The sequence below is a fragment of the Saccostrea cucullata genome, unplaced genomic scaffold (assembly GCF_032062105.1).
Source record: "Saccostrea cucullata isolate Sc308-1 unplaced genomic scaffold, CSIRO_AGI_Scuc_v1 ctg132, whole genome shotgun sequence".
NCBI lineage: Eukaryota > Metazoa > Mollusca > Bivalvia > Ostreida > Ostreidae > Saccostrea > Saccostrea cuccullata.
The window spans coordinates 270,323-296,163 of NW_026927480.1; the positions used below are offsets into that span (position 1 = coordinate 270,323).

Consider the following 25,841-nt stretch of genomic DNA (forward strand, 5'->3'; position numbering starts at 1 on the left):
AAGAATGAAAAGAAGCATTTTGAAAACATTGAACACAATACATGAATTTGTAACTTTGACCTCTGGCACACAGATCAACACCACACAGGTGGAAATTCATATCTCCTTCCACATTAAGCGAATGGGGGAAGAAAAAATCTCAATCAGAAAGGCAACAACTAAGTCAGTCAATAAAGCCAGATAATTTTTACATAATGATATATATGGAGATACCAAAGAGTATTCAAGCTCAAAAATCAATAGTACAATATAAAATAGGACAGAGCAAACAAGGACCTCCAAAACATCAGAAGTGGGATCAGGTGCCATGGAGGAGTGAGCATCCCCTGTCAACCAGTCACACCAGCATTGTGCTCCTTGTTATGACTGGGAAATAATGGATAAATCTCTCCTCAATTCATTGTATAAACTTTAGACTAACAATAAGTATGAAAAACATCAGTCAGCATTTGACTCAATGTTAAATTGTATTTACTGACAGGGTCAAAGTATTGACCATAAAATTTATGAAGTCAAAAGATTGGGTCATACAAATAGATCACAAACTCCTGCCTTGTAATATTTTATTTGATAACCAGGTCAGATATCATTGTACTTTTGAATAATTTTTTCTCTCAAATGCCATTTTCCAGATTTATTTCTATTGCAGTTTTCATAACAAAATGAATGCCCAACAGAATTTTTAAGTCTTTTGCAAACAGATATTACTGACATAACCCATTTATCTCTCACTCTTTCTTGCATTAAAAAAAATATAAATACAAAACAGAAAATTTAACACCTCTAACAAGATTAAGTACTTGAAAAGAGTTATTCCTGTTTGTCATGCTTTTTTGCATTCCTTGAACATGTTGCCACAACTACTGCCAAAACAAAAGCCACCACTGCCATCACAGCGCCACCTATCAACAGGAAGTTGCCTCCTTGTGGGTTTTGTAATTTTTCCTGAAATGTTTAAATACAAGTTGTAGACAGGACATGACATTTTGGATAAACAATCCTTTTTATTACAAAACCAGACTGTTAGTTCATTGTTTTAAGTAATTTAAATATTTTGTTTATGATGGCTGTAGAAATACTCAGAGAAAAAAGGGCATTTGTCATTAATGTGTTTTACCTTCCAATAAATATACTCAAGTAGTATCTTTAGTGCAAAGTATTTTACTTATGAAACCAAAGAAAATTAAAACACATGTAAAATGCAGAAAAATTGTCCAATTATGATGGAAATACCAGGTCACACCTTCCTGTGGTGAGGCCAAGGGTATGCAAAATTTTTATACAAAGATAAATCAACATTTTTCTACTTTTTGTAAACTACATCAAGTGTCAATTCATATACCTCAATCTAAGTAAGCCTTTTGTTTGATGGATTACGGATAATACACTAAAAAATACAAGTTCAAAATGTCAGTGACTTACCTTTAAATAATCTGCTATAGATTCTGTTAATTTATCACTGAAAATTAAAAAAGAAGATATGTAAGGTCAAATTATCTTTTATGCAAAATTGATGCTGCTTTTTGAAAATTATATTTGAAGAACCATTCATGGTTTAGTTAGACTAATCAGAGCACTGGTCTTTCTTTGTATGGAGGTTTTAAAGAAAATACAACTGTATACTGTATTTATTTATATTCTCTTAAAGGGACATGGACACAGTTTCAACTGAACTTTTTAAAACCAATGCTTATGTTCAAAATTCTTAACTAAGGCAATTCTAATGATCAGCACAAAATTGAACATCATTTTTTGATTAAGAAAGGAGATACAGAACTTAAAAAATTCTTCATAATATACTGTAGATCACTAAATTTTTGCGACACCTTATTTTCGCGAGATAGTCATTGACTCTTGATCAGCGAGACAAAATTTTCACGAATGGTGGTTATTGCTCTATATTACCCTACGGAATACTATTATATGCAAGAATTAAATTTTCGCGAGCACACTGTCTCGCGTAATTACGCGAAAATAAATTTCTCGCAAATAAAAAGTGATTTACAGTACACAAGACCTGACGTGCCTTGATTTGGTTTACAGGTACATAGAGAAAATATCATATTGATAACAAAATGAGATTCAGCAAATCACTAGAGACTGTCATCTTGTATTTATAATTAGTAACTTCTTTTAAATTATTGAAAAAATCTAATTTGAATGAACATAACTAAGTATTTTTAACTTATTTCAACAAAAACATGACACAGGCCTTGTTTACATAACAAAAGTTTGGTGCTCTAAATCTGTTTTGTATCTAAACAACAGATATTCAAATATTTGATGAGCATTGGAATACCTTATTTAAACATTTTGTAAACTAAAAAATTAGAAAAATAAATGAACATTTTAGTTGAAACTGTGTCCATGTCCCTTTAAAAACAATGTTTTCTAGAGTTTTAATAACAGCTATTAAAGCATGCTCGGCTTCTCAGTTGGACTTTCTGGGAAAACTTCATGGTCTAGCTGTCTGTGAAAACTACTATAGATAGACTGTACGATTATAGTTTTGTTGTGTAATTGAATAACACTGGCCTTCATTTTCTTGATTCTGAAGTTTGTTTATTTATTGTGTAGCTTACATTTTAAAGTTAACTACACAACAAAAACTTAGGCCATCATAGTAATGCCAAGATTCTAGACATCTAGCTTGAGAATTATACCATCTTTCTGGATAATGCCATATGTCAACCTCATAAAAAAACTTTTTTTTTTCTTTTCAAAGGCAAGACACGATAAGCAATTGATACAATGCAGTTCCACACTAATATAATTTTAATGCTATAAAATACACTTCACAAAAAATTATAACTGGGTCTGTAATTATAACTATCAGACTCCAGCCTTGTTAAACATTAAAGAATTCAGCAAAATAAACCAGTTGATTAAGAACCTTCCTCTCTGTGTTTAAAAATAGCTCACCTATCTTTTTTAAAAGATGAACTTGTAAAGGAATATGAGCATGCATAATTGTTTTATTTGCTCAATAATGGCAACCAAAGGGAAATAACACTTGCATAATTCATGTTCCTTTAAAACCACCTGTAGGACATCAATTAGATACTGAGTGTACTTACAAAAGCGGGGTCCATATTTTAGTGGCTTAGGTGCTGATAAGAATGTGCTAATTCATAAATACTGTTCACAAATCATTTATAAATTCAATATACCGACTTATGTATAGTGCTAGTTCATGATTAAACCATGCAACGACTAAATACAGAGTGATTGCACTAAATTTTGAATATGTCAATTTATGTACACATACAATATCCTGAACTTACAATGCCGTGGGTATAACTGGTACTTTGCGGCCCTCTACATTTTTATACCAGGAAGTCACAAAGGAGACAAGGGACTTAACTCTGTAAACATCTGGTTTATCGGAGATGTAGGAATACATTTTACCATGATGGAATCTGAAAAAAGTGATATGTAATAAATTAGAAACACCATGAAATAAGAGATACTACAAAGAGAGTTTAAAAATATGGGGCCCATAAGGCCATTTAACAAAGATCTTAGGACTAAGACCAAAAACTTTAGTTGATTGTGTAATTTGTAGAATGAAGGATTCTGATTGAAATTGCTAGCATAAAAATATCTTGTTTAATTTTTAAAAAAAAAAAGATTAAAACATCTTTCAAATCATTATAAAACAGAATTTGAAGTTGTAAGCAGAATTAAATTTTGGTCTTAGTAAGTTCTTTTTTAAAACGGGCCCATGATTATTAAATTTATTAGGGGTAATAAGTTACTCCTACAGCTTTTATTATTTAATTACTTTTTGAAGAAATCTCTAAATATAAATAAAAATATTATGCAATACTTGAAGCCAAATACCAAGTGTATAACATACTTTCTTTGAAAAAGAAAAGCTCTCAAAGCTACAACCTTTGGTAAATCTATCGTAATTAAGTCATGGTTGTAAGCGCTGTATTAACTTTATTTAATTGTCTCGAAAAAATCAGTAATTCCAGACTAATCAACTAGTAAGAAATTTTTATTGCAATCTAGACAATCAGTCGATTATAAAAAATGTAAAGAGAGTATCTCACACATAGAAGAATCACACAAATAAGATCCTGTATGTTTGTTTACATCTTCACATATAAAATTACTTACAAATAAGTTTCAGGACAACTCTTGATGTTAAATCTTTTGGCAGTCTCAGGGCTGTCCTCTATGTTCACTTGAGCCACGTTCATCTTCTGCCTGACCCTAAAACAAAAGGGAACACCCTAGATTTTTTTTTCTGCATTATGACAATTTTCCAAAGAGATGAGAGGAAATTTGATAGTTGGTAAAGTTGATGTTAGAGAGTTATCTCTCTTAGAACAGTGGCAAAGCTTCTTTACCAATTTAATGGGGGCACTGAAAGCTGGCATGAAGAAATTTTATGATGCAAAGTATAAGTGACCAAAATATGATGATCTTGAAAAACGCACGTTTGACTTAAAAATATACCATAAGATGCTTCATTTTTTACACAAAATTTTTCACATAGACCAAAAAATATTATTTACTTTCCTTACATCTTACTGGTTACCGTAATTTGTTTATTACATATTATATATATTTTCAAAATTATTGAAATAAATTAATACTTGACATGCAGTATGTACCGGTAACTGAGACATTTACATGTAGTATATACACACTATACTTACAGAACACCCGTCCCTTCTATTGCAGGTAAATATTCTTTACAGGAGTCTTTGTAACTGTTTAAAAGAGTAAGTCAAAATCAGTATGCAAAATCAAAATACTATGTATATTTCATCACGTTTGTCATAAGGGCTGTGCCTTTATGCTAATTAAGATTTAAAAGATAAAATGTTCGTTTAAAAAAAATCACTTCTTAACCCTGATTATAAAATGAAGCTGCAGAACAGTAGCATTATGGTTTTATATATTAGTCTTTGACCATAACACTACAGAACCCGTAATGCAAAAAAGGTGCAATTTTTGGCACAACTTTAATTTTGGGGAGACTTTCTCCACTTTCCAGCACATCCAGCTATTTTTCACTCCCTCATTCTAGACACAATCTGTAACCAATCTGTATATTTTATCCACCTCCCAACCCTTTATAGTCATCTCTACAGGCAATAAGCTAGCTTGAGGTGAATTTTCAGTAATCCAAAAGTCAATTCTTATCATGTAAAACCATAATGCTACAGTTCTGCAGCTACAATACGACCAGTCAGTTCAGTACTTACAATATGACCAGCCAGTCCCCAGTTGTAGCACCTGTTGATGCCTGTGTTAGATGTTCAAAAGAAGAGTCATCTAGACTTTGAAGATTTACTTCCTTTGCCTGATCTACCCACATCTGTATTGCAGGTGCTGTCAGGTCCCCTATAAAAAGGACTCACATTAGAAACAAACAAAACCAATGTTGCAAAAAATTACTGTAATAACAAAACGCATGAAGACTAAACGTGTGTCAATGATATTGAGCAGATATGTGTATTTCAGCTTAGTCATGTTTTAATACGATCTTTTCCTTATTGTCAAAGTTCCAAGGTTGCCAGTTTCATTGTAATGGACTTAGATTGGATGTAGACACATGTTTGGGGAGAGATGAGTTTGTCCTTGTGTAAGATACTGATGTGATGTAATTTACAATGGGATCAATGTCAAATGATGCCTCCATTTTAAAATGATAATGCTCTTTTGCAAGGGGATGCTCATCTTTTTGGAGCCCTTGATCTTTTTTCTTTCTTTGTTGTTGATTTGAATAATTTTCCTGAAATATGTGTGTGATTTTTTTTCAAAGTTTTGGGTCTTTGCTATTTAGTACTGTTTAAGTGGAACTTTGACAATGTGAAAACATTGACAAAATTGACAAATTTCTAAAAAATCATCAAAGTTTTCACTTGTTAACTTTCACATTCCTGTTAAAGAGCAATGTAAAATAGTGGTAGTTTCCATTCGCTATTTTTATAGAATACCGAATTTGTCAAACTTTCAACCTTTCAATATAACCACTTTTACAGTATTAAATTTTTGCTTTTAAAATTTCTTTTTAATTTTGTTTCTGAGTGTTAGTATTTGTGTGTGTGTGTGTGTGTGCAAGCAATGCCATGCATATTTTATGTGGAATGTGAGACTCACCATCGTACAGGACGGGGACTTTGTCCCGGTAGAACACGATCTGTGGGAGAGACTTCACCCCAAGGCTTCCAGCCAAGGTCTGGTCATTACACGTCACCTTTAGTACCTCTAGTAATTAGAATTCATATATTGTTTTTAGAGCTAATATACAACAATAATAATCCAGGAATTTTACAATAGATAAGTCCAAATCTTAGTATAACCCTCTGCACACTTCCGAATACATGTACTCAAGTTTAGCATTTATTAATTTAAAAATATGTTGAAATTCACAATGCATGAATAATCATATCCATAGACTCAGCTTAATCAATGCAAAACATAGATCTATATGGATTAATAATTTTACTATGATCATGATGGTATCAGATAACCAATTTAACATTTTCTGACCACTGCTATCGTAAATTACAACGGTGAAAAAATAAAAACATCAAGTCAATTTATTATGATATTCATAGGCCATATATGAAGATAGTCTTATTTTGCAGAAATAATATAATGAATAGTGTAGACCACTTATCAATGAAAATACTAAGTTGCTAAATGTGAAGAAAAAGTACATGCAAGAAGTATTCATTAAACATTCTAAAAAGTCATGTACGCAGTTTGGTAGTGGTACAATCAAGCAGATGGCTTGTAAGTACTGGTATCTAATGATTTTTCTATAAAATATGTTGGATGGTTTTGCCATGGGGAGCTTTGACTTGCTCTCTGGAGATAGAACTTATCCTCTCTTTTTAAAGTCTTTGGCCCTCACAAACCCAGGCTCTTCCATGTTGGGTCTTACACCTGTCACTTCTAGGGTATGGTATGGCACCAAATGTATTGGGAGACTGAGAGGAGAAAAATGCAGCAGGCCAGATCGGCCGGGATTCAAACATGGAGGGAGTTCCAAGAATCTCCAGTCAGGTGCTCTACCACAAACTTAGGTATTTGGCTACAGGCGATTGAACCTGTCTGATCTCCACACAGTATACAAGTCCTTTCTTATACATGTACTCATTATACATGTCTAATATTTTCTCACTTTTTTCTTGAACAAGGATGAACACCTGGTACATCTGTGCCTTCATACCTTGATCATAAAGGTCTGGTGTCTGTATCTGTTCTAATTCAGCCAAGGCTTTCTGACTGTCTTCTTTATTTCCATTTACTGTAATGTAAAAAATCAATCTTCAGTCTCTCTGCATCATGTCACAGCTGTACAAATAATATATACAATGTGCAGAAATTATGACAAAGTTATATTTAACAGTTCAATTATAAAAATTCTCCCGTGTAAATGAATAAAAGTGATTCTGAAATTAAAAAAAATCATTAATATTTTTTTCCTTGTCCATGATAAAATAATTATTAAAAATTCACACAGACCGCATTTCCTCACTTTGAAATCAATCTTACCAAACATGACGAGGACATATTTATTTTGCTGTACGTCTCTTTGTAATTCTAAAGCATTCTTCTCATCAACAGAGTTGACTCTGCCAAAAAATACAGTTAAACCAAGAAAAACGTTGCACAAAATCGGTCTCCACATACACGTGTCTCTCATTGTTTCTGTTTATATTGTGATATAAGCGGCCTGAACTATCGGAGCACCTCTAAAAGAAATCCTCTGGGTTTTACCAACTAAAACAACAAACTTTTAAAAATTGAGCATTTTGTATAAATGTAAAGCAAAAGCATTTAAAGTTGACTTAAATAATTATTTTAGTAATAACAAGTTGGCCTTAACATCAAATCTGAATGTAAATCATTTTTGTTTATTTTAAAAACATCTAATTTAACATCTCGGGCATTTCCGACAAGGTTAGTCAAAGATCGGAACCAATTAAAAGCCTCGACAGATTCCGTCACCTGTATGCCGAGTGCAAGTCTTAGGTTTGTTGATATAAGCGGTCTGAACTCTCTCAACTTTTGCCTATTTCCGGGGTAATAATCGGAATATTTCCTTTTCTAGCCGCTCGTGATCTACCTCAATAACAGAATATTTCCCGTTCCAGTCAGTAAAAGTTCAGGTGAGCCATTTTCAATTCATGAAGTTTATTGCAGTTGGGATAGAGTCTGTCTGTCAGACTCAAAGCAGAGGAGAGGTGATGATCGTCTGTGTCGCCATTTTGGGTAATAGCGGTGTTCGGCAGGTTGACTCATTTCATCTCGTTAGTCCAATTATCAGTGGTTATTGGATCTTTCAAGTTTTTGTGTATTATTTTGTATACATTCATAGCCCTTGATAAAAAATTTTCCTTGAAAAAAATTCTGAGAAACGTAAAAAGGAGTTTCTTGTCGGTGTAAGAATATATGGGCGGATCTACAAATATTTTAATCAATTATCACTTAGTATTTTGTACTTTCGTGATTTTGGGGTTATTATGTAATACACGTAACGTGTGCTATGCTACTGGGTCTCATATGCACAACAGGGGCCTTCTCCCAGCATGTAATTATCATTTATTTTAAAAATCCTATGTGTAGCAGTAATATTACTTATGTAACAGAAAATGTATGGCTGGACCACACAGTTATTTCTTGAATGAAATTATAAAGGAGGCCAGTTATGGACCCCTGCATCACTAGTCAGGTGCTCGACGGACTGAGCTGTCCAGGCCCCAATATTTAAGGCCAAAACCATTACACTCATATGATGTCTTCTAACTCCCTCCACCTAAAAAAATCTATATTTAATTTATTATTTTGAAAAAAATAAATAGCTTTATCAACATTTACTAAAGCTATATATTAAAGCTATATGCTTAATGAAAAAAGAATCCTTAGTAGTATGGTGGCATTATGTAATACATAACCCTACATGTGCACAACCCTTCTCAATGAAAAGTTTATTTTAAAACTATGTGTGGTAGCCTAATATTACTTATGTAACATAAGGAAAATTATGGCTTACGGGGAATCAAACCTGGGACCCCTGCATCACTAATGCTTGATGAGCTATAAAAGGCCAAAACCATTACACTTATGTTATGTCAAAATAAAATCTTTATTACTTTATTAGGCCAAAATAAAAAATTCCAGTCAAACCTTACATTTTAAGAGAGAAGTTTTTTATTAACATTTTTTTAAATCATGCTAAAATACTGAAGTTGACCAATGTTTACAGAATTAATAAAACAAGTGTACAGGTTACCTTTACTGTATAAACATAACAAACTTGCTTTGAAATAACATATCATTTTCTTGTTATTACAATTATTACATGCTATATGTTCTGCATTCATTAAATTTTGAAAATAAAATTTTTTCTCAAAATAAAATTTTTTCCCTTCCTACCGACCCTAATTTTTTTTGGTCAGGGGACAGGAAACAAGAGTATATTTTATTTTGGCCTTATTTTAAAAACATTTACTCATATGTATCTTTTTTCTTGCTTTAAATTTACATACTATGCTGGTGATTGGAACTTTCTTATACAGTACTAATGAGGCTGTATGTTTGTACATGTTCTACAACCCTAATTTATAGTGCCGACCCTAAATATTTTTTTAATGCTTTTGTCCCATGATGTGCAAGATTTCAACCAGGGAATTATAGCCTCCAACTTTGCAAGCTTTTCAAGACAGAAAGAAGTTTGGGTCACCTTTCTATTATAAGTTAAGTCACAGTAATGTTTAAACAATTTCTTTTGTCATTAATGTTACTTCTATACACGTTTTGATTAAAGAAGCAAAAAAAATTTTTTCAAAAAAAAAAGAAAACTGCCTACCTACCTACCCTATATTTTTTCAGCCTGAAAGCGGAAACAAACATATTTTTTTTCTAGGCCTGACTGGACACCAAATTGATTCTATCAGTAACTGTAAATAATATTCTGTAAAAACAATTCAATATAGATGGTCCAAAATCATGATGAAAAAAGAATCCTTTAGATGGTGGCATAATCTGAATTATAACCCCCCACCCCCCAAAGAAAAGGTGCTATTTAGGTGGTGACTTAGTCATGGTAAATAAGGTTTGTCTTACGGACGTGGTGCCTTAGTGATTGATGATCTATAAAAAAGTACTATCTATGTTATGTCAAAATAATGATTATCTGGAGGCTTCCAGAAATTAAAGAGAGAAATTAACTTTTAAATCATGCTAATGTTAGTCTCAATGTTTAAACAATGCTAAGTTGCTTGTTACATAAATGTGGAATAACATCCCTGATCTATAATTAATAGGAAGTTGTAGATGGATTTAAATTTATCTGATTTACACATCTCTAGGGAGAAGATAGATTTAAGCATGTACAACACAGTAATTAGATTTTTAACTTTCTATGCAACAAGCTTATTTTGCTTAGCAAGTACTGAACATTGTGTACATGTTGCACAATAGTAATTCTACAATGGGACATAGGGATCTGTTCTCTGTGCAGTATGGGGGACAGTTATGGTTTAGCCTTGTTCTAGAGACACAGAGTCCTTGTAATAAATTGTTGTTTAAAAATTGTATTAATGATTGCAAGTTTGAGCAGATTGAAAAGTATTTGCAGGGGTGGATTAGATCCCCCCACAGATTGGGGCGGGGGTGAATTAGATCCCTCCCCAGGATTGGGGGGAGATAAGATCCCTCCCCAGGATTGGGGGGAAATTAGATCCCCCTCCCCAAGATTGGGGGGGTGATTAGATCCCCCTCCCCAAGATTGGGGGGTGATTAGATCCTCCCAAGGATTGGGGGGGAATTAGATCCCTCCCCAGGATTGGGAGGAGATAAGATCCCTCCTCCCCAGGATTGGGGGGAAATTAGATCCCCCTCCCCAGGATTGGGAGGAGATAAGATCCAGGAACATTGATGCCCCACAAACATGATGATTCCACTGTATTGCTACAACAATAAATAATACATGTAATGTTTTATATAGGGAGTCATATAACCATTTGATGTGGTTACTTTAAATTTTTGTTCTTTGACCTACTCAAGCATTACCACTTGTTGTTTTTTTCTGGAATTTTAATAACTTTCTTTCAGTATTTGATTTCTTAATAAAATGCCAGATCAAAAAAGTGTGCATATTGAAGCAATGTTACTTTTTCCACCAGAAATTGTACATGTGCACTGAAATATTTTGCAGATGTTCTTTATTTTTACATCAAGTTACACTTTTTGTTGTTTTGCATAAGGTTATTATCAGACAAAAACAAAACTATCTTGACTTGCTAGGAATTTTATTACACAATACTTCAAAATTTTATTAAAATGAGATAATTCTTCCTCCATAGATATAAAGTTCAAGATTTATGATTTAACAGCTTGCTATTGATAAAGTAGCAGTCATTTTAAATCGTTTAGTGTGGGTATAAGGTTCATTGTCTTCCACATTTAGAGCTGAGTGATTACAGTGCTAGGTACGCGACATTACATGTAGGTGTGGGAGTTACCCAGGATTCCATGATCTTACCAAGCTGACAAACTTATCAAAAACTCTAAATGCTGTAGATACAGATAAGCTATAAGTCAGATTAAAATTAATTTTGTATTTGAAATATTTATATGATATACTGCACTAAAGTTCTTTCTCATTTCTGCATGACAGAATTGGACTATTTTCTGGTTACAAGGGCTAAGTAACAAGTTTAAAAATTATCTTTCATAGGTAATATTTTACTAAAAGTTTCATGAATATTTTTTAATTGATACTTTTCAACTTTTATTTCACAGTACAATGTACCACCCTATTACAGTGTTTTAAAAATGATATCAAGATATGCGTATTTGCTAACATATATTAAGTAAAAGACCAATTTATAGGTTATGATTAATATCTCTATTTCTGGAGTTTTAAGTGTGTCCCTGGAAATGCGTTCTCATAAAATCTGTGAACTTGGCTAAATTGTCCTGTTGTAATCCCAGCTTATATCAGGAAATGTAAATCATATAGAGGAAGTCTTAAGTGTGAGGATTGTGTGTACATTGTATGTCAGAGGTGTCCATGTGTGTACAGATTAAGGCTGGGAAGGATGTCACTGCAGAATTAAATGTAAGAATTCTCTATTGATATAGTCTGCATGGTCTTATATGACTAATTTCCAGTCTCGATTGCTCAACAGATAAAATATGTATTGCAGTTTTTATAAGCAGAGTAAAAATAATTCTGTAATTTCCTAAATATGACTATAATATCTAGTCTGGATTGCTCAACAGATAAAATTTGTATTGGGGAACCGGAGTCGGTTATCTTATCTTGTATCGGTAGGGGGCGCCACAGGAAAATGCGGTCCATTACAAAAGTGATAAAACCTGTGAAGATGGATAATCAGCATCCATTCTCGAATACGATATCGGAAAGCACACACGTTTCAGTTACAATCCTTAATTTACTATGGCATCTAATTGTGGTGATATGACTATACCTGAACTTAAGAACGAGTTAGAAAAGTTTGGAGCAAAGAAATCAGGAAGGAAGTGGGAACTTGTGGAGAGGTAAATAAACATACGATGTTTTCATGCAAATCCAAGTAAACATTATTAATAACACAGTAAATAATTATCAATGGTGTGTAAAAGATTTACATTAAGTCAAATTGACATTAAATATCAGAATTACCTCGTTTAAGAAACTAATTCTTAAATAATCTGCAACTTTAGCGTGTTAGATTTTTAACTTGAATTTCCTCGGTAATTCTAACATCGATCTCATATTGCTTGGTGCTTGCAGTAAAATAAGAATACTTCTCTACATTTTTATTATGAAGCAGTATTATTATTTCCTGATTGTTGCAGCTATGTTTCACTCAAAATATACATGAAAAAGAATTAAACATGCTTATTTTATTGCAGACTTGAAGCCTACAGAAGAAATGCACATTGTGCTAAGACCGATGTTTATGGACCTGAATTTATGATGATGACGCCAGATCCACAACTCTACAAGGACCTTCATGGTGACAAGACCTTTCCAGGTTGCACAGAGGCAGAAATTTCCACTTTCTTGTCGAAGTTTAATAAGACAACTGATAAGAAAGGAAGGGATATGTACAACGATGGGTTTATCCAGTATGTGAGGGTGACATTTCATGATTCAAATTGGTTCGTTAGAAGTAGTGTAAAAGCTTCAATGATGAAGTCTGTGAAACAGAACTCACCTGCACACAGAGGTTACAAACTTTTCATCGTGCTAAGCCCCATAAAGGAAGCCCTATGAAAGCAAGACAGTTGGACATGCCAGGCTGTGACGAAGTATGCAATAATGACTATGACCCTCGTCCAGTTGAATTTAGAGGCAATCCGGGATACCAGTCTTACTTTAGAAATGTGTGCTTGAATTACCCAGGATTACAATTTTTCAGCTGTATGAGCCTGTAAACATGAAAGCTTACAACCTGGACCATGACTATCTAAAAGACACGTTTAGTGAAAATCATTTGAAACTTTTAAATGTATCAGAAATTTCAGAGGAGAATGCACGTCAAGTTATGATAAAAACAGCTACACAAGCGGCCAACGACCTTTGGTTTGAGGAACGTTGCAAACGTCTTCATTCTTCGGTATTCGGGAGAATATGTAAAGCAACTGATCGAACTGATAAGGTGAAACTTTGACTTTTTAACAACAAAGGCACAAAAAATTAATGCTAAACCTATTCTTCATGGAAGAAAATACGAAAAAGAAGCTGTGAAGAAGTACAGGAAATTTCGGGACGCACAGTTTACAATAGTGGAATTTGTGTCAAATCTGGACTCCCCTCATTTAGCAGCAACCCCAGATGGTATTATTGACGATGACACCTTGATTGAAGTTAAGTGTCCATATGTGGCAAGAAACAGTTTTATTTCCTCAAAAACAGTTCCTTATATCAAGCAGTCTGGAAGTAAATTTTATTTGAATAAAACCCATGACTATTACTATCAGGTCCAAGGACAACTTTACTGTGCAGAGAAAAATGAGTGTATATTTGTTGTGTATACTTTTAATGACTTTTTATTCTTTGCAATAGAAAGGGATGATAAATTTATTGATGAGATGAAGAAAAAATTGAATGAATTCTATGAAGATTTTTTTAAGTCTGCTCTATTGGAAAAAACTTTTTTCAAGACATATGATGGAAAATGTAGTTGCAATAAAGAAAAATGAAATAAAGATCTTATTATGTCATTTTTAATACCAAGTTATGCATAAGATGGCACTATGCAATTTTAAAATTACACAACATGAAACAAACATAGATTATTTCTGAAGAAAGTTTTGTTTCAGAACTTTTATAGGCTTCAGAATTTTGAATGTTTTTGCAAGTCCAATGATCCTCTCAATGTGCACACGTTTGCTGGATATTTTTCGGTCCTCAATCACAGTAGCACATGACATTCTGTTTTTCTTTTTGAAAAATGTTGGTGTATTTATTTGAATGTTCCTGTGTACAAACATATCCTGCACATTGAAACCTTTGTCCGCCATTATTGAATCTCCAGAATTGCACATTTCTAACAGCCTACTTCTTTCAACTATTTGACGGTCACTTGTGGATCCCCCATAAGCTGTAGAAATATAAGATGTTAATCCACCTGGTGTCGCTCCTACAAGAACTTTTACCGTGTTACGGTTTTTATAGGTAGAGTACGTTGCTTGCTGTGGCTTTGGTAACTTTGGTCTTTTAATTGGACACTCTGTGCCATCTATTATCACTCTAGTATTTGGAAATTTTGTTTTAAAATCTGATGGACAGTAATATTTTACAAGATACTTTGTAGGCCAAATGTCGATTTCCTGCCATTGCTTACTCATGAATAAAATCCATGTAAAAAATATATTTGATACAGTCTTTTCGGAAACTCCAAATAATCTTGAAAGTTCAAAATTGGTCGTATGGCGCCGTAACTTGCAGAGGACTAAGAAAAATTGGTCAGGAACACTTATGTGAAACCTTATGATAAATATAATTCAAACAGTGAGCTGCGGGTCCTAAGGTTCTTAAAACAAAATAAAATTTAGTTAGAGTTTCCAATCCAGTATAGAAATTTACTCCGGCACATCATTTGTAAAGTTTTCAATACTCATTGGGGGATACCGAGGAGTTTGTGTCTGTACATCAAAAAATTTAACGTCAGATTTCTGAACAGTGACTTGAATTTCTTCAGCCAAAATTTGGGTAGAGTTAGATACAATTTCCTCGGATACTTATCATCAGCTGATGTATAGATGAATTCATCTATGGAAGACGAAGCAGAAAATTCTTCTGCTATGATGCCTCTGGACTTGGCTCTGTCGGCTCGTTCATGTGAATGTGGACTTGGCTCTACCCAGGGAAAAATGCTTGGCACTGCAGTTTTCTTCAATCTTTTACTTAAAGGAGTAGTTCCTAAGAATTAAATTATTTAATATATCAATACTTGTTCATAGTACTAGATTATTTATTAAATAATTAATTTATAATTTGAACTAACTTTTTAAAGCAAATAAAACAAATATAAATTTACTAAAATATTTTTATTATTACAAGTATTATTGTTATAAAATTGATGTTACAAAACATGCCCATGTGTTTATTAATTCAACTAAACAGGTCAAATTTGTTTTTAAGCAGGGTGCTAATTAGACATCAATGTCAAAACACAGTATCTTGTACTGGTAGATATGCATAAATTATCAGGCAACAGCATGTGTTCTTTTAGACATGCCTTGTGTTTATATTGTTAAAAGATAATGCGTTTGTAATAAATGACCAGTAATTGAAGTTGTCAGTGGGGAGTCTGCATGTGGCAGTGTCTGTAACGTTATCAGATTACTTCGTATGAGAGGTAAACAAGGGATTCGATATTTTAGTGCATTTCATCTAAGCAAATAAGGCATAAACATTGCTCAGAATAAAATCTATTAACATTACTTTGCACATGCTTATCAAAGATTTCAAAATAAATAAATAAATATTGTTACCATGCTGGGTTTCAGTCAAATAGTCGTCTGATTTAAAATGTGCTCTGCAAACAACAGCATGAGTTGACGGAGTCCAGCTTTGAAAACGAGTTTCACCACGTTTTATTGCGTGTATCCATGCTTTTCTTCTTAACGGATCTGTTGGAAATATATGGCCACCCCGATTACTACAATTCGGCACACAACAACAAGTTTCAGGCATGTTTTACGAGCATGTGTTTGACAGCAGATTGTTTACGTTTTTCTTCGATCGGTAACTACTGATAAGGCGCGAGGGTGTTCCGATACAGGACCGTGTTTGCCTGTGGCGCCCTCTAAAGAAAAGATAATCGGAGCAGGTTCCTATTGACTTACATGATTCAGGAAAATGATGGAAAAAATTATGATACTTAGTATGTACAGTGATGTATTTAAACCTCTTCATGTGGAAATCTGTTCATTAAATATAATTGTATGATGAGTTGCAAACTGTTTTTGTATTTGATTTTGACCCCATATAAATATTGTACTTTTACATGTTTTACATACATTGACATTTAAACATATATGTAATTTTTACTGACGTAGATAAAACTCGATCATAACATACATATAGCTGTCCTAACCTTGCTAACCATGGTTTGTATCTACTTAGTCTGCAATCAAGTTAAACAGATGGATTCACGCCCGAATGTTAAGTACACAATATTTATATTTTTATGCAAATTTTTTTTTTTTATCATGTTGATGCAGATGTTTTAATATCTGACATTGATTTGAAATTAATAATTAATTTTCTTTTATTGATTAAAATAGGGCTGATATAAAGTTTTAAAAAAGAGTGCAATGTTAGCTTGAATATTCAATTTATTGTATTTCATGCCAGTAAAAAAAAAAAAAAATCATATTTTATTATAAACAGTTATTGCAGTGCAGATAATTTATAAAAATAACCAAGTCTATGCCTTTATTTTCACAGTGAGATATAAACAGAATTATATATACTTGTATAGTGTTCATGATATATAAACTATGAAGGGAAAAAATTTCAGTTTAGCTAGATATACTTGTATAGTGTTCATGATATATAAACTATGAAGGGAAAAAATTCCAGTTTAGCTAGAATAAGATGAATGAAATTTTTAGGGAGTCTGTGATCTTTGTAATATGTTATCTATCAGAAATCACTGTTGATTAAAAAAAAATTCCCTTGCCGTCCCACTGGGTAACATATGGCAGAAAATATTTTATCAGAGTGGAGGATCGAGGTTTTTAAGGGAAAGCTAATGATTTTGTTACAAAGTTTTTTTACGATGAAAAATTTGTGCTCTTTAGCCTTTTTTTTATTTCAAGGATTTCAAAGAATTTGCAGGTGCATTTTGACTCCATCTTCTCTAGTCAAGGGTTTACAACCTGCTCTGAGATTAGGAAGGGATTGTAAACCCTTAAATTTGCTAATGAAGATCAATGTTTATAAAACTAAGAAAAATTGTAACAATAATTAAATTTGAATCATTGGTTTTCTGTAATCATGGTAACCTAATGGTATTACTATTAATTTGAAATTTTCATAGACATGAAGATTAATCACCAGGACTGACATATAATTTCCTACATGTTTATCAGTTTTGAATTCATATATTTTCCTGGTTGGCTTATATATACAGATATACATGTTAGCTGTCTGAATTTACATGCATTATTTTCTATGCATATTTGTAAATGTCACGTAGGACTTGCATGCTAAAGCAATGATTGATATTTTTTTCAACCTACACATTTTAAGTCGGACAACAGATGCCTAGGAATTTAGCATCTGTGTAATAATTAATAGAATCTTTTAACAAAGATTTTTTTAATATTTGTTTTGTCAATGAATTGAGAGATACAATGTAGATTGGACTTTGACATTTGAAGTGTTTCTAATTTTAATGTTCTGCTTCTTAATGTGAAACAGGATTGGCTGATATTCAACTTTCAATGTAGAAATAAAAATATTATACATTGAGGAATTTTTTATAAACAAATGGAATTCAAAAGTGATTTTTCAATTTAGAAAAAATTAAAAATTCAGCATTATTGTCTTTATATTAGGGTTTACAAATTACATAGAATACCAATAATGAAGTTTATGTGGAAAAAAGTATACAAAAATTGAATGCCGTGTGTATAATTTTATTGATTATTTATCCTTTTTTTTACAGGTCCATTCAGAACACAATGGAAGCTAAACTTTAACCTCTGAGAGATTCCATCACCATGGTAACATTCCCATAATGCTGTTCACATTTCCATTTGAAAATTTTGTTAAACACGGGTCCACTAAGAACTAAGATCCAAACGTCCCTGTGTCATCATCAACAGAAAAGGAAAGAATCTACACACAGAGTAGCTGTTGACATATCGGCCCTAGTCTTTAGACTCCTAGTGGTGCATTATGGGGGATGGACTGTTTTCTTTGATGACTTGCTGTATAGCAGAGCAACCTCAACCCACGGTGAGGATTATTAAAATAAAAATGGGTGGTGGATCCAAAATTATTTATGTTTATTTTATCATTTAATGTGATTAATTATATGCTAATTTCATGATTTTTTTAATATTATCCACCTTTCTTCTCTTCTCTCTTGATTTTTTCCTCAATTTCACAAAATTTACTTTTTTTGTCTCAGAAATATTGCAATTTTGATTGTTTTCTTTCCAAGAAGAGGCGGCGAAGGATTGATGCCACGATGATAGGAAATCCAACAGACTTCAGGCACACAGGGCACATAGGGTCAGGGGAGGTGGCCACCAAACAGAATGTCTGTGTAAGTGTGAAGAGTTTCCATTTGAAGAGAGAGAGAGAAACGTTGGCCAGACTTCAGACACACAGGTTACATAGGGTCAGGGGAGGTGGCCTCCAAACAGAATGTCTGTGTAAGTAGAAGAGGAAAGAGAGAGAGAGAAATGATAGGAAAATAAACAGACTTCAGACACACAGGGCACGTAGGATCAGGGGAGGTGGCCTCCAAACAGAATGTCTCAGGGTTCGACATTCGCGCTCGTCACCTCGTCATTTCCACCCAGAAATGATTTTGGGCAACCTGATTTTTAGTCTGGCTCGCCCAAATGACGACTTGGGACGAGTTGGAAATATTTAAAAATGATCTTTAATATTTCAAAACAAACTTCATAAGGCTTTGAAAACATATTTTCCTGTAACAAAACCAACCCTTTCAACATGTTTATTTGCATCATTTAATTTCATTGCCAAAATGTGTTGCACATTTCATGATGCAATTTTTACCAAAAGTCTTTATTAAAGTTTTATCTCTAAAAAATGTCAACTTAGTCAACAATCACCTTAAATATAAAGAGTAAAATCATCACTTTTTGCATTCCCCCTTAGAACTATTGCAATTTTGATGATCGTTTTCTGCTGCTAGAGTACAGCCAAGTTAGGTTTCCACTGTAATATCACACCTGGTTAACTCAGTGCCACGGTTATTTGAAACCCATTTATGCACACAGGCTTCATGGTAAGTGAAAAGAATGTTTTAAACTACAAACAGCATTCTGTATGTCTGTGTATCAGTGTTAAATATTTTTGTTTCTGTTAATTATTGTAACAAATTTTTAACAATTGAGAGAGTTTTGAGAGAGAGAGAATTGATTCGGGCAACCTGTGATCATACCAAGGTTGCCCAAAGAGAGACAAAGACAGAGATGTCTGTATAAGTTTGGAGATGTGGAGACAGAGAGAAAGATGATAGGAAATCCTTCAGACTTTAGACATATGGGACACAATAGGGTCAGGGGAGGTGGCCTCTACACAAGTGTAAGGGGGAGGGGGTCTGTGTAAATGTGAAGAGAGGGGGCGGGGGGGGGGAGGGGCTAAAGAGAGAGAGAGAGAGATCTGCTAAGAAGAGAGAAAGGGAGTGAAGTATGATCATCCGGAAGATCTATAGCATCATTTTGATACATTATTAAATTCTTTAAGTTTTCTTTAACAAAAAAAAACCCTTAAAATATTAATTTTATGCATGTAATGCTTTGTATTTCATAAAATCAGCACATTTTACTTTTTTTCAATTTTGAATGATTTTTTAAAATGATCAAGCTTACTGGGTGTAGTGTGCAAAGTGTCAAAAGATTTTCATGAATTTTATGAATTTCAAAGAATCAAACAGTATTAAAGAATATTTTGATTTTATTACAGCTCGCTTCCATGCAAAACCAGATGAGTTCCAAGGGTGGATACGATCACGTATCGCCTGTTACAGGACATCTAAATGTTATAGACCTCCCCGCCAGGAGAAACACATAGGTAGGTGGAAGGAATGGAAATCAATGGTGTAATTTTTGTGTTATTTGAGGGTAAGCATCTCCTTGTATTTATAATATTTTGTTCTTGTTCATATTTTCAGATGTTCATCAGTCAGGCTTCTCATTATCCTGTATATAAAACATTCATCTGTGATCTCATCCTATAAACAAAGAATGTGGTTATGTAAGGCCAGAGGAAGTGCTGCAATGCATGATCCAGCAATATGGTGCAAAGAAAACTGACTAATTCAAACAGAGAGCATGGTTTTCATTGAGTGGAAATGTGTTGCAAGAAAGTTTTCTATTGGATGAAAATAGTGAATTTTTTTGTAAGGATGGCTGCCATTGGTTAGCATTGGGTTTACTTTATTTCCTTTGTGTTTGTGTAAACATGCTGATCATTGGATTATCCCTCCTGTCTTCAGACTGTGAGCTGTTTGACTTACATTGCCAAAATTTTTCTTTTATTGGTATACATATTGTCAGTTGATTCTAATGTCTGAATCAGGATGTATGGAGATAGAATTACTAATATATTGTTGTCAGTTAGAATGAACTGGTGTTACATTTTTTTCTATTATATTTACATTGTAATAACTTTTTGTAATGTAATGTTTTGTAATGTTATGTCATTTTGAAGATTCCATGCAAGGTGCTTTTCTTAGTTTTTGTCACGTATACATGTAATTATAAACTTTGTAAAGATCTGAAGCTCTTCTCACAATTAACTTAAAGGATATTTTTCAAGATTTCACTTCTGGCCCTATAAATTCTTTGTCATCGCTACATTTGATAGCTGAACTTCTGGCAAAGACACTTGGAATAATTCAGAGGATATATTAAAAAATCATTAATAATTAACTTAAAGAATGAATATTGAAATATAGCTGAAATTAACAGGATTTAAGAAGGTTCATGTATCAATTCATGAAGCTAGATTTCTACAAAAATGAATATTGCAGCAACACACAAAAATATTACCCTTTTGATTTTAGAAAGGTCTGTTTGATCAAACTTTAAAATGTATTTGTGTTGAACTAATAAATGATTGAATATATTTAACTAAAACATTAAACATGTTAAAAAACCAAATTTTGGTCTATAATAGATTATTTTAAAATATTGTCTCATTGTATTTACATGTACATCTTTTAAAAATATTGCCATAATTCAAAGTTAAAATTTGGAAACTTTTTTAATTGGATTTTATTACAAAATCTAGTCTTCCATGATTTAGGTAACTAAATTTATATACTGGACTATTTATTACAAGTTACGCAGTTTACATATTTATATATTATGTGGACAAGCGTTTAGCATTTCAACATAGTTTGTTTAATGAACATTATTCTAAGGAATGAATTTTTGACTGTAAAAATCACAGTATCTCCATGTATATTCATGACTGATAATGTTATAATATTTTCCACAAGGGGCAATTGCTCAATGATAATATCCATATTGTTATTAATATATGTGCTTCCTAAATAATCTGCTGTCAAATGCATTGTTCAGAAGTGCTTTTAAAAATGTAGGTTAATATAAAGGTATGCAGTCATCAGAAAAAATAAGAAAATAGATTATTGATTGAGATTTTGTAACCTTGAAAGATACTCATCATATCATAGAATAGATTTTAATTTTGAAGGTATCAGAAACATAACAGTATCATAAAAGTTTAAAGATGGGGGAGGGGAGATTTGTTCTTTCTGTTTACACTGTTTTAGCCCAGATGAGCTTTAAGACAATAAAGTTCCTGAAAGCTTTTAAATCATGTTGAGAAATCAAAGGTAAAAGCTAGTTTACACACAGGTCTATTTCATTTTTGTAATGATACATAAGTTTCAACATTCTTGTTTATATTCTTCTATTGTATAAATTTATCATCTAGTCAGGGACAAATGTCTTATTTTTATTAATGGGCTTACACATAGATACGTACACAATGATTTCTTCATACATATTGCCATTTCCCTTTAATTGATGATTTGAATTAATTGAGAGTTTTCATTGGTTGATGTATCCTGTACACTTGTATCAATGATTTTGATTGGCTAAGGAGATCAAGTGTTATAGGATGCACAATTCTTTGCATTTATAATGTTATAAACTTCTGTTCCTTAGTAAGATGGTATACAGTGTACACTTATTAAGTTATCTTACAAATTGTTGCACATATAAAATAATATCTTTGCTAAAGAGACCAAACAGTGTTGTTGAAATTAGGGAAATATTACCAAACATTGTTGATGGTAGGAAAATATGTTTAGTAAACCTGAAATCCAATTTGATACTGTACCGGTATGTGGAGATATTTTGACCCCAAGTTATTTTTCGCCTTCCCTTTTGTAATGAATTTTGCCCAGTTGTAGATTTACCCAGACACAATTACATTTACCTTAAGAATCTTTGAACTTGCTCTCTTAAATTGTTAGTTGTTGTTTAATTATTTGCCGGGGGATGTAACATGATTAATTTAGTCATTGATTGACTACTCGCTTAGTTTCAACCATAATATACCAGAAAACGATTAATAAATCAATTCTGATTTCTCAGTATTCCAAGGTTGAATAAAATAAATTCTAATTAATGTTTTTCACCAACAAAATCTTATCACAATATTCGTTATCTGCTTCCCTACTTAACCTCCCTTTCAAATTCATTGTTGATGAAACCAAAGAATGCTACTGGAGATTTTCCTGAAATTGTTCAATCATTAAGTTTTAATGTTTGAAAAGCCATATTTATTTTTTCATTCAATGTTTCCCTCGTTTGATACACTAAGAATGTTACTGTATCAGAAGCAAAGTGATTGGTTCTTGCCAAACTCGTATTTCATCTTGTTAAAAGAATTTTTTATTTGCATACTGATAAAATTTATTTGTATTTTCTCACCCTGCAAAACTTAATGAAATTTTATGTGACTGACTTTATATTTTTGAAATCTAGTTGGTTTTTTTTTTTTTTTTTTCGCTTTCAAACTTCTGTGTAACTATGTCATTTTTGTCAATTTCATGATAATTTCATGTATGTACCCAAAATGCCAAAAGTATGTTCTTAGTGAAGTAAGAATGATTCTTTAAAAATATTTACCTGCAAGGGGTGTTCCAGATTTTGAAACATATTATAATAAAAAAAATTTTTTTAAATATTTTATGCAATTCCTCTCAGATATATTAAGAAAGTTATATTATCCAATGAAAAAAATCATATTACATTATGTGTATTTTTTTTTGGTAGGCATATATATTTTGGTATATGAAATATTTCAAATAACTGGTTTTTTTTTTTATATTCTTAATTTTTAAGCATGTTGAAATTTCATAATTTTTGAAGATGTATTGTTTCAAAACAAATATTTAAATGTTAATTTATTATACAGTAGCAAAACTTTTAGAGGAATCTGTAGGTGTCTTGTGGAAGTGTCATTTGAGATGACCTGTAGCTTGCTTAATTAGGTGCCTACTATACATGTATAGATTACGTGATAATATATGTGAATAGTTGCATTGTATATTTTTCTTGTTACAGTAATTACAAAGTTACAGTTATCATGTTTATATATGTCAGAAGTTCAAGTCTTTCTTATTGCTAGTGATATTGCAGTTCTGACTACAATAAATGAATGTATTTTATCAATAGATTCATTTTGCTTTCTTTATACATCTTAGATAAATTGCAGGCTCATAGATTATAAGGGTTATCAACCTTCTGTTCAATTACAAAATTTCTGCATACATTGCTGTGGAAAATGGCCGTTAAAATTGAGTTGTTTTTTTTTTTTTTTTAAGAAATGAAAATTTATTCTAATCAGAATTATCTCCCTTATCAGAGGGTCAGTGAACCTTAAGAATTTTCTGCTAATTAATCTACACTTAAACATTCTGCTTCTGATTTTTTATCACTAAAAGCCTTTTCTTTTTTTCCCCTGCTTTCTGATAGCAAGGGGACGTTAAATTTCATTCATTTGTCAGTCTGTCTGTCCATCACAAAAACTTAAAACTTTGGTCATATCCTTTGAATGAGAAGAGATAGGTTTTCATATTACACAAGTATATTATCTGTGACAAGACCTTTCCAATTAAATACACTACGGATTTCGATCCCATGAAGTTTGACCTACTTTTAAAGAATTTAAACAATACATTGAATTGGTCATATCTTTCAATGAGAACAGATATAGCTTTCATATAAACATGTGTTTAACCTTGGTCAAGACCTTTCTAAATACTATATCATTTTTTTTTGTTGATAACCCTCTTCCCCGCAGTCACGCATTTTAACGCATATAACATTTCCTATTTCTAACGCAAAATCACGCATATACCGTTTCCCCGCAATCACGCATTTTCACGCACTTAAAAAAGTTCATTTAATCTTTGATTTAATGCCAATTTCCTTCTATTTCATACTTGCAAGTATCTTATAAAATAAAAAAGTTATTTCTGTATTAAAAGATAACGTCATAATATTATTTACGCTAAACTTTAGAGAAACGTGTACCACGCTAAAAGGTGCTTGCGGGAAATGGTAAATGTCTACTTCTATGACGTTAACATTAAGTGTTTGTTGCATAACAGTTCAATAAGTTGTAAAGAGTTAATGTCCCCTCGATCTCGCGAAAGCAGGGGACAGAAAATACTAGTTTGGGTATGAGAGCAGTACGGGATGGTTGTGAGGCTTACGAAAGGCGACAGAAACTCTCAAGATCGAATCTCTGAAGGAGAGAGCCCCAAAACATTGTTTAGCCCAGTTTCTTAAAACAGATTTGGATCTCAACCGGGGGATGAAAAAGAAAATAAATTTTTTGAATCTAACATAAGTAGATCACAGAGCCATCTTTAAAAAGAAATTGGTTGCCCTCTCCCGACCGACCGACTAAAAGTGGGCCGAATCAAAAAAAAAATTACATTCCTGGACACGATTTTTCCCTTTTAATTCCTCTTATCCCGTCAACAAATATGTTAAAATATTCTGAGGAAAAGATTCCACCTACCGACCGACCCAAAAAATTCTACCCTGAGTCAGTAGAGAACTAGAACTGTCCAAACGGGACAAAATACCCCCGCTGGGTTTTTTCAGAAGCAAGTTTTACCATAATAAAGATATGTATCACACATGAATTATGAAATTTTTCTTCCAGTGACCTTGAAATTCCCCAAATGACCTTGGGTCAAGGCCATGACATACCCTTGGGTCATGGGCAATCTTTGTGTGAAATGAGAACCTACCAAGTTTATCCATAAAAAAGATATGGACCGGAAAGAATTATGAACTTTTTCTTCCAGTGACCTTGAAATTCCCCAAATGACCTTGGGTCAAGGTCATGACACACCCTTGGGTCATGGGCAATCTTTGCGTGAAATGAGAACCTACCAAGATTATCCATAAGAAAGATGTGGACCGGACACGAATCATGAACTTTTTCTTCCATTGACCTTGAACTTCCCCGAATGACCTTGGGTCAAGGTCAAGACACACCCTTGGGTCATGGGCAATCTTTGCGTGAAATGAGAACCTACCAAGTTTATCCATAAGAAAGATATGGACCAGACACGAATTATGAA

General features: G+C 32.7%; 3 protein-coding genes across 3 annotated transcripts; 1 reads left to right on the forward strand and 2 right to left on the reverse strand.

The window, feature by feature from the left end:
* Positions 1–619: 619 nt before the first annotated feature.
* LOC134274626 (uncharacterized) lies at positions 620–7,718 on the reverse strand. Its single transcript, XM_062756903.1, has 9 exons — positions 7,525–7,718; positions 7,199–7,276; positions 6,121–6,228; positions 5,223–5,361; positions 4,671–4,724; positions 4,126–4,221; positions 3,285–3,419; positions 1,423–1,459; positions 620–945 (listed from the first exon to the last, which is right to left on the reverse strand). The coding sequence occupies exons 1-9, from the start codon at positions 7,673–7,675 to the stop codon at positions 811–813; spliced, it is 933 nt and encodes a 310-aa protein (XP_062612887.1). The 5' UTR covers positions 7,676–7,718; the 3' UTR covers positions 620–810.
* A 266-nt stretch (positions 7,719–7,984) lies between these two features.
* LOC134274628 (CDC42 small effector protein 2-like) lies at positions 7,985–20,435 on the forward strand. Its single transcript, XM_062756904.1, has 5 exons — positions 7,985–8,141; positions 18,171–18,463; positions 18,672–18,776; positions 20,168–20,275; positions 20,376–20,435. The coding sequence occupies exons 2-4, from the start codon at positions 18,404–18,406 to the stop codon at positions 20,273–20,275; spliced, it is 273 nt and encodes a 90-aa protein (XP_062612888.1). The 5' UTR covers positions 7,985–8,141; positions 18,171–18,403; the 3' UTR covers positions 20,376–20,435.
* On the reverse strand, positions 14,284–14,838 carry LOC134274622 (uncharacterized). Its single transcript, XM_062756900.1, has one exon. It carries the CDS (start codon positions 14,836–14,838, stop codon positions 14,284–14,286), a length of 555 nt encoding a protein of 184 aa, XP_062612884.1.
* Positions 20,436–25,841: the final 5,406 nt, after the last annotated feature.

Excerpts from the sequence above, each read along its gene's own strand:
- LOC134274626 (XM_062756903.1), bottom strand. The coding sequence starts at position 7,675 with ATGAGAGACACGTGTATGTGGAGACCGATTTTGTGCAACGTTTTTCTT. Across the intron at positions 4,725-5,222 it reads GGGGACTGGCTGGTCATATT|TTACAAAGACTCCTGTAAAG; the intron begins GTAAGTACTGAA and ends TCTTTTAAACAG. Across the intron at positions 4,222-4,670 it reads ATAGAAGGGACGGGTGTTCT|GGTCAGGCAGAAGATGAACG; the intron begins GTAAGTATAGTG and ends CTTTTGTTTTAG.
- LOC134274622 (XM_062756900.1), bottom strand. The coding sequence starts at position 14,838 with ATGAGTAAGCAATGGCAGGAAATCGACATTTGGCCTACAAAGTATCTT.
- LOC134274628 (XM_062756904.1), top strand. The coding sequence starts at position 18,404 with ATGGGGGATGGACTGTTTTCTTTGATGACTTGCTGTATAGCAGAGCAA. Across the intron at positions 18,464-18,671 it reads CAGAGCAACCTCAACCCACG|AAGAGGCGGCGAAGGATTGA; the intron begins GTGAGGATTATT and ends TTTCTTTCCAAG. Across the intron at positions 18,777-20,167 it reads CCACCAAACAGAATGTCTGT|CTCGCTTCCATGCAAAACCA; the intron begins GTAAGTGTGAAG and ends ATTTTATTACAG.